Raw genomic sequence first — 10,020 nt, forward strand, 5'->3', positions numbered from 1 at the left:
GAACCCGAACTCTTCCGGTTACGCACGAAACTCCGAGCACCTGGTCACCTTTTAACTTACGGTAATTTCCCGTGGTCAACGTCAAGACACAAAAATTTTCACTATAACTCTTTCTAGGAACTACCAGAACTGATACACCACAAGGATTCTATTAATGATCACTTTAAGCCTGATGATATCAACGCAAACGAGAACTAGCCTATAACGCGTCCGAGTTCCCTGTGTAGCACGTGGTCATCCGTCAACTCACTATATTCTCTCGTATTCTTCGTCAAAACACAAATGTTTTACTATAATTCATCTTAGGATCTTTTGGATCTGACACACCACAAGAGGTTCTGTTAATAATCGCTTTGAGACTGATAATATCAACACACACGAGAGAGACTAACCTATCTGCCCTGTTAGTAGATTTAAGATAAGTAGATCTGTTAGTAGATTTAAAGAGACGTGGTTGGCCAGTTTGTTATTTAGGCTTAATCCTATATTCGTATATACTGGGCACAACTGGGGACATATAAAGTGTCAGTTAATGCACCCAGTGGATGATATCGTGTTTATAGTATATGTGTGTTTAACTATTTTATTTAAAAATTTGTAAAAAAAAAAATAATTTATTCTTTGTGTTGCATGATTGTATTTATGTGTGAATGATTGTACGCTATTTATTAACTACTGAGCGAGTGTTATCAATATATTTTCCTTGTTTCTAAGCTGCAGTATTTTATGTCTTTTATATATTTATTAAATCAATTATTATTTTATCGTGTGTTATTCAATAATTATATGCTGCTTATTACTTAGTTATTAAATTTTGCAAGCTTCGAATATTCTGTTGAACTTGCCGATTTATATGATACAAAAATTATAATTCGATTGCTTTAATTCATATATTTATATTCAATATTTATTTATTTATTACATGCTTTATCACTAATTTTCACTTCGCCTATTACGATTGTTTTAACCTCATAAAAAAAGAATCGTGGTTGATCTTAAATCGTTTTGGACATTTTTTCATTCAGAAAATCGTTTAATCGTTTCTTAAAATGGGAATAGATGATGACAAGGGAGATAGGATCCGGTCACTAGAGCGCAAGCTACGACGCGTCAGGTGGTGTCTCCTTAAGCTGGGGTCGCTCTGTTTAGTGCCCGTGTCTGATGAGGATGCTCTAATTGATTTCGAGGTCGATTATGACGGATGTAAAGAGCTCTGGGCGGAATATAAGGTGATATGGGACGAACTGCTTTCCACGTACGCGTCGCCGGAGGTTTCTGCGATACCACTCGATTGGGAGACAGGATATGACGCGATCCCTGAGAAGCTGTGTCAGGTCGAAGTGCGATTTCATGGGCCACACACGCGCCACTACCAGCCCTTGTTCGGAGGCACTAATGGGCACGGTATGCGCCACATTAAGCGGCTCGAAACATTCCGCGCCTGCACGGCAACTATTCGATTCCAGGAGTACACATTCGTGACTGCCGAACTCGCAACGCGAATTGGCGGACAGTTGCAGACTCTCGACGGAAGAATCGCCGGCTTGGGCGGTGGTCAAGCCGCGATCGTCAAAGGTTCATTCACGTTGAGGCTTCGGTCCCTTGTCGATGATACTATGAACTGCAAGATTCGCGCACTCGTTGTCGAGCGTATCACCTCCGACTTACTCAGGCGTTCGGTTCCTTCGCGGGTAATCAGTGATTAGTCGCACCACGTTTTGGCTGACCCTTCTTTTAGCGTTCCTGGCCCCATCGATTTACTCGTCGGTGTTGACCTATATCCCCATCTAGTTACTGGTGCTCCTACCAAGGCCTTCGGGGATGGTCACCTATACCTCCTGGTATTTGGCAAAGTCGTGATGGGGACTTGCTCCGGCAACGCTCTATCTACCGGCATCACGCTCCTTCTACAGGATGATGCAGCCATCTCGGAGCAGCTTAAGGCCTTTCGGGAGCTGGAGGAACCGGACCCTGCTGATCGCAAACGCCCTAAATATGCGCTCAGCGAGAAAACATTCACACAAGATAAGCAAGTGGTCATCTAATGCAACCGAGCTTCTGTCACACCCGGACGATCCGCAACCTTCTTATTCGATTCCACAGGATAATAGCCTTTTCGTCAAGATCCTGGGCCTCGTCTGGTATCCCACCGACGACTATTTCTCCTTTTCGGCCGAGGAACCGGTGCGCTCTGCGACAAAACTCGTCATTTTGTCACATATAGCACGCATATTTGATCCCCTTGGGTTTTTGTCACCCATAATTTTCCATGCCAAAACTCTGCTCCAGGAGATGTGGTGTCAGGGCTTGGATTGGGACGAGCCTCTATCTAGGGTTTACAGGAAAAGTGGATTTCCTTGACTGATCGATGGTCCTCTCTGAGCCATGTGAGAATACCCAGAAATGTTTTCACCCCCCCACTCGCGCTCACAGCTGATAGGGTTCTCAGGCGCCTCATCCAAGGGTTACGCCCCTGGGGTCTACATTCGGGTGTTAACGCCGGAAGGGATCATTCACTCCTTTCTGCTGAAGTCGAAAACCAAGGTAGCTCCGTCCAAATTCAAATCTATACCTCAATTAGAGCTTTGGGGCTCTCTTCTACTACAGAGGGTCATGTTCTCAATCACCTTCGAGGCCTCCCTCCCTCCTCTGTATTACACTGACTCGGCAGTCGTCCTCGCATGGTTACAGACGCCCTTTTATCGGCTCAGGGTATTCGAGGCAAATAGAGTTTCGGCTAACCTCAAGGCGTCACGAGTTAATCAATGGCGATTCGTGAGGTCCGAGGCCAATCCCGCCAACATTGCCTCACGAGGATGTCTTCCCGCTTCTGGGTTCTGATTTCTTGTTTCACGGGCCCCTTTGGTTAAGGGAGGAAACTTTTCTCCTGTTTAGGCTGAGCCAGCAGGATTAGGAGGCCAATGAGTCAGGGATGTCCGAGGGATGGCTCGGTTCTCGTCGTTACAACGTTTATTGCGAGTCACGGCGCTCATCCTTTCCCTCGCCGAACATGCCCGTTCTCGATCAAGTCCTTTTAACCGGCCCCATTCCTGCAAAGGAATATTCTCAAGCGCTATTGGCCTGCGTCCGTCTTGCACAACGCACATCTTTGCCTCCTAACCTAAACTCGTCTTCTGTGCACAGGGAATACCGACAACTGAATCCATTTGTTGATGAGGTTGGCCTTGTCAGGATGGGCGGTATCGGTTGCGGATTCGCAACTCCGAGGTATCTCAGGACCAGAAACACCCCCTGTTGCTTCCTTATGATCATCATCTTACACGCTTCGTCATCGACGACATACATGTCAGAAACTTTCATGCTGGTCCGACTTTGATGCTCTATTTATTAAGGAGCCGATTCTGAGTACCAAGAGCACTGAAAGTTATAAAGAGCAGGACATACCGATGCACTCAATGCAGAATACAAAGAGCCCCTCCAGGGAATTAATCTTATAAATTAAGAAAAATATATATTCATGCTAATTAGTGGAAAGTCTCACAATTTCTAGCCCCCTTTTTTCACACATTAATTATAATCGTAAAATTGCACTCGGGACACCTGCAGTATAGCACGAGCAGGTCCCGATGTAAACAATATGCATGTTGTTTTGAATAAAAGGTCTCACATTTTCAACCACCCCGTTGTTGCACACTACTTTAATTATACAATTTTAAAGTACACTCGGGATACCTGAAGTACAAAACGAGCAGTTCCCGATGCAAACAATCGCAATATACGATACCACCCAATACTAACAAAGTCTATAATCGAAATAATATAATATTTCAGCTAGCACACTAACCTGCAATCCGTGTGAGGAACAAACTTACGAACTTATGATTATGAGACTTATAGAACAGTTAATGAGCCAATCTAATTAAAAAATATATATAAATTGTGAGACATTTCACCCACTTCTCTAACGGCTCATTTTACTTATTACCAGTAATTTATTAATTACTACCCGATGGTAATATTATTATGTGTAATTTTATTAGTCAAAGAGTAGGTAGGGGGGCAGTTGTTATCGTTTTAATCCTATTTCCGTATATACTGGGATCAACTAATTACATTTAAAGTATCAGTTAATATACCCAGTGAATCATACCGTATTTATTTATCACCGCTTACGAAATTATTTCGTTCCAGTGTTTAATTTCCAATTTAAATTCCCACACATTATCATCGCAAACTAATATTGTGTACGGATTTCGGTTAAAATATTGATATATTATGTGGGGTAATAAAAAATATACATATTAGTTGTATAAGTGCTTTTTTATTTATCGATTTTAAAAATAATTTGTGTATATAATTTATTACTTGTGTTATATGCATGTGTGTTTGATTGAGTGTGTATTTATTGCTGTGTGAGAGTTGTTTATAAATATATTGTTGTTATTTCGAAGAGTTAGAATTTTATTGTGTTTATTTATTCATTTTTCGAATTAGTTAACGCTTTATTGTTTGTTATTCATTAATTACACGCATCTTATTAATAATTATTAATCGAATTTTCCATGCCTCAAACATTTTCTGGGATTTATACGATAAAGAGATATATAATTTATTTGTTTCCTCAATTCATATATTTATATGCGCTTAAATTTATATTAATAATCATTTGTTTATTTATTTTTATTAATTACATATTTCATGACTAATTCGTTCCTCTAATTCGTTCACTTGTTACGATTATTTACTTAATGTAATAAAAATAAAATAAAATATCGTTCTTTACACTTTGATCGCAAATCGCTAGAATTGTTACTATATATTATTTCAATTGTTTTAATCAATAACAATGGGTATGAATGATCAATCGGATGACGACATCGATCGGGTTCCTTCATTGGAGCGCAAACTATGGCGCCTTAAACGGGGTCTTCTTAAGCTAAGCTCACTTGCACTCGTCACCCTCATGGACGAATTTCGAAGTCGATTATGACGAGTGCAAGACCCTTTGGGCGAATATAAGGATCTTTGGGATGAGCTGGATTCCGTATACGCGTCCCAGGGAGCTTCTGCGATGCTACCCGATTGGGAAACCGGTTACGACATGATCCGGAACGATATGCGACAAGCCGAGGTGTGGTACCGTAAGATCAAGGCTCAGCGCGATTCCACTGCTCAAAAGCTGCGATTCCAAAGCCAAAACGGGCTTTGCCGCTCCGACATACCCGTCCCAACTGCCCAACATTCACATTCCGAATTTCGACGGCGACCTGTCGGACGTGATTTCGGGACAGGTTCGTTTCATTTGTCACGACAACACTAAGTGCGTGAGCAAGATGCACTTTTTAAAAAGTGCTCTTAGTGTTGAACCCGCGTCGCTGCTAGCCGGGTCCGCTTTCGATGCCAGCTCCTATCAGCTGGCTTGGGACGCGCTGGTGCGTGAGTATAATAATCCGAGCGTTCTCGCATCAAGATGCCTACAAAGGGTCTTGAATCGCAAATGCCCTACGTCTGGCGGTAAACGCGCGAAATACCCATCATATTTGGCTGAGGTGGGGGAGGGCGTCAATTCGTTTCGTGGTTTGGCCCTGGAGGATGACTCAGATGTCATTCTGTTCACACTGGCTCTCCGAACTTTGGACCCCGTCACCAGACGGTTCTTCGAGCTTGCCCATGCAAGCAGTGATTTCCCCACCGCCGATGAACTGATAGCGTTCGTACGACAGAGAATGATGGCTTACAAGCTGTCACGCGAACTTGGGATACAGTCACACACTCAACGCGATAGGCCCGCTGATAGGAAGAAGTCCAGCGTTTCCTTGCGCGCCAGCGTTTTTCTGGATCAGGCCGGGTCGCCGCCTATGTGCGCGTCTTCTGGAAAACCGGGCAGATTCGAACGTCGGGAGTCGTCCGGCACTTCTCTGCGCCCGAAGTCAACCTCTCTTGGCAAAGAACATTGTCCTAGTTGTGATGGGCGGCACCTCTTCGAAATTTTCGTGTCTATCTTGCCGCGCTAAGCATCACAGCGCACTGCACGAGCAAGATTCAGCTAACTGCTAATGGAAATTCGCCGAAGTCGGGCGATTTCGTGGAACACACATGCGCAACTATCAGCCCTTGTGCGGAGGCACTCATGGGCACAGCATGCGCCATATTAAGCAGCTCGAAACATTCCGCGTCAGCACATCTATTGCTCGATTCCGGTAGACAGAACATATTCGTCACTGCCGAACTCGCAACGTGTATTGGCGGCCAATTTTTAGCCCTTTGATGGAAGAATCACCGGTTTGGGAGGAGTTTAATTCGCTAACATCAAGAGTTTTTTGACGTTCAACCTTCGGTCCATTATCGATGATACTACAAACTCTTAAGGTCCGCGCACTCGTAGTCGAACGGATAACCTCCGACTTACCCAGGCGTCCGATTCCTTCGCGGGTAATCAGAGATTTATCGCACCACGTTTTGGCCTAGCCTTCCTTCGGTGTTCCCGGCCCCATCGACTTGCTCGTTGGCGTTGACCTATACCCCCGCCTAGTTACTGGTTCGCCCACCAAGGCCTTCGGGGAGGCCACCTATATCCTCTGCCAACGGTAGTAGGCATGAACGTAATGGGGACTCGGATAGTGCTTCGTCCACCGGCCATCTCATACGGAAAGATGCAACCGTTTCGAGTCAGAGCAATTTCATTCGAAAACCTGACAACTCGGTCCAGTTAAACGTAGGCACCCACACCGTCGCAAGCGGATAAACTAATCGTTCCGACGCATCCTCACAAAAGCTTAACGGCTAGTTCTCGTCTTGTTTTCACGGGCCCCAGTACACCTGCATATAACACGCTCTCAGCATCTCAACGTCAAATATTGACCCTTTTTGAGGGACAAAAAGATTTTTCGCTTTTCATAATCTCCTCTCGCCAAGGACTACCAACCGTTAAAAGGTTACCCCCCGCCGTCCAAGAACGATTTCTCAAAATCACGAATGTATATAGTGTTACATATTGTGTTAATTTATGTTATATAATAAGTGTATTTATATGTAATATGTAATACGTTACGCGTTCTTTCATTTTCGCAATTCATGTTGTATATTGTGCATGTTATGCATGATTCATTTTCGTTTTTAAAGTCAGTATTTCTATTATTATAGTTATCGTTGCCTACGGGCTTCCTTATCTGTGAACCGGGTTATTTCATTATTATTTTATGGCAAACTGCACCTTCCTCGTCTCTTTGATTCTCTAGCTCTTTGCATTTTTCAATTAGTAAATCCGACTGAGCCAAATTTAGGTGGGCGGTATGTCGGATTTACATCCACTACATTACATACACAGATTCTTTTTCGAGATTGTATAAAGTCGGGGTCGAGAGTCTCATTTGTTGATGCCTCCCCCCCTTGTCGTGGACACCCCGTGGAAGACCCCGAAGACGCCCCCACGGCGATGCCGTCTAAATTATCTATCGTGGCATGGAAGATAAAACATGGACTGCCCCTACTACCACGCTACAGCTGAGAACATGCTGGCCAGCCACCGATCGAGAAAGACCTAATCTTTCAGACACCAGACGAAGATACATGGTTTCAGCATTTTCGCCCACAGCTGAGCTTGGACGAGGAGAGCGAAGAAGACGTGACCGCGGCGGCGAAGACGTCACTCACAAGTTACATATCATAAAAAATCAGTGAAGACTAAAATGACTTTATTCTAATATATTTACAAGAACTACATGTTACTGTTACTCAGTCTCTATCTTCTAACTTATATCTTACTTAGCTATCTAGTCTAGAAAATATATATAAACACTTGGGAAGGGGGAGGGGTAGAAGGAATACTGAAATAGGAGAAGGGGTTTGGACCAATCAGATAATTTAGGAAATATCTGGAAGGGGGGGGGGGGAAGGCGTGAATTGAATAGGGTGGCCGCCTTCCAAGAAATTGGAATGACCCAAGGACTCGTGAGAACTGACTTACATGTGTTAACCATAAAATAGTTAGACTGATGCAAGTCCATTGTGAGATGGCAGCTTGTACCTGCTGCCTGTGTCAACCCTTGCTTTTTTTCTTTTACATTGGTATAGAATACTAAGAAAAGGTCATTTCCTCTATGGTCAGTGTCTGTCGAAATGTGCCAGATGTCTATAGTTTATACTATATAGTTTATAATGATAGTCTATTTATAATAATAGCTGTTAAATAGATTAACTCACAGATAAGCCAATATCGCAATACACGTGACTACCCAATACTAACAAAGTCTATAATCGAAATAATATAATATTTCAATTAACACACTAACCATAGTTTCCCCTTCAGGGAATTAACTTGACTTATTTAAATATATGCACGTTTATTAATAACCAGAAAAGTCTCACAATTTCGACACCCCTTTTCCACACTAATCTAAACATTATTTTCAACATACACTTGGGATACCTGAAGTAAGAAAGGGACAGGTCTCGATATAAACAATGGGGTTTAAATCAAGGTATAAAAATTTAGAACATTAGAAATATAATTTATATTATTAAGCCTTGAGATTAAGCCTATCGGAGATGTTTAAAAATAAGATTATTCTACTAGCTGTATCAAATATAAATTGATTATACTAACAAATAAGAAAATATGCAATTAATTTTTTAGATATAAAATAGGAGATTTGAGTATGCACAAAGGAAAACAATACAAAAAACAAGTGGAAGATATACAAAAATAAAGCTTAAAACGAACCTATGGCTTCAAAATCTTTCCCATAGTTTCTAAGCTCTTCATAGATTTCTGTTTCCAAGTCATCTTCTGCTGCTTCATGAGCCATTGCTTTGTATAGTTTACATGCAACTAATGCCTTTGCAAGAGCTTCTTCACCATGCTGCCACATAAGCAAAGCCATTTGCTGACGTTTTGTCAGAACAGCCCATGTCTATAAGGAGAATATATGTTTTATATAAATAGTAAAGACACTATTTAGCTACATTATTAATAATTAAACATACTTTATAAAATTATAGTAATTCATAAATAATTATAATGGTTTAAAAATACTTGAACATAAATACCATCAGTTCATTGAAAGGGTAATCAAACAATGGCATTTCTTTAGACGCAGGTAAAGTCTCTGCCAACAGACTGAGGGTTAAATTTGCATTTCCATAATATTTAATGAAAGATGAGCTGTTCCGATGAACATGTGGTGATTTTTTCATAACTTTAGCGTATATTAAGCGAAATTTTCTTCTAGTGTATTGAGATCTGAAAAAAAAAATACATCTGACTATTGAATTTCACAAATAATTATAATTATAGGTAGCGGTATTTTATAGGTGAAGTATCTGCTAAATTCTTACAATGGTCTATGATTCATGAATATTCTAAGCAAGAATCTATAAAATAAAAAACTGAAAACAAATTTACCTGTAAGCTCCTCCCATTAGTTTATTAATCACAAGTCCAATATCATGAAGGGTGTAGACATATCCACGGGGAATATGTGGTCTTACGTCACGTAAGATATAACCCAGAGTATTAGACGGTCCTTGTTTCTTTAAAATAATTGAATAAAATTTTTAAGCGTTTGAAAATAATAATATTATAAAAGTATATTAAAATATATTATTAAAGTAAATAAAATCAATAGTTCAGTAAATTTTCACATGCAATAATAATACGTTTAACACACTGACTAACGACAGAGAGATAACTCGTATTTTGCATCCTTGCCATAGGAAACCCACTAGGAGTTAGCTTGTAGATTGTTTTATGGTTGCTCTATTTCATAAAAAATAGTTAACGTAAAATAAAGGGGATTCGGGCAGAGTAACGACACAAGAATACTTGAACAACTTACTTTATTATCAGAATCATCTGGTATATATAGGAACTGAGTTTGTTGTCAAACTTGAAGTAGCTATCCTAGTAATACAGAGTTCCTATTATTATTTACAAGATATATACAGCTAACTTATATATATATATATATATAAGTTACAGTCACCTGGTACTTCGATGTCAGCTGACTGAGGAGATCAGCTGATCATGTGTATATATAAAGATGTGCTGAACCCAATAAA

The 10,020-nt window shown here is 40.9% G+C and overlaps 1 protein-coding gene across 1 annotated transcript in view; it reads right to left on the reverse strand.

Moving 5' to 3' along the window:
• Positions 1-9,492, reverse strand: part of Trpm (transient receptor potential cation channel, subfamily M) — a gene marked incomplete at its 5' end in the record, with an annotated part of 97,365 nt that extends 87,873 nt beyond the window's left edge. The window contains 3 exon segments of the mRNA XM_067051072.1: positions 8,684-8,873; positions 9,010-9,202; positions 9,365-9,492. Coding sequence (XP_066907173.1) covers positions 8,684-8,873; positions 9,010-9,202; positions 9,365-9,492 — 511 coding nt within the window.
• Positions 9,493-10,020: the final 528 nt, after the last annotated feature.

Source organism: Halyomorpha halys, unplaced genomic scaffold (assembly GCF_000696795.3).
Source record: "Halyomorpha halys isolate HHAL.00 unplaced genomic scaffold, Hhal_1.1 Scaffold1260.1, whole genome shotgun sequence".
In the NCBI taxonomy this organism is placed as follows: Eukaryota; Metazoa; Arthropoda; class Insecta; order Hemiptera; family Pentatomidae; genus Halyomorpha; species Halyomorpha halys.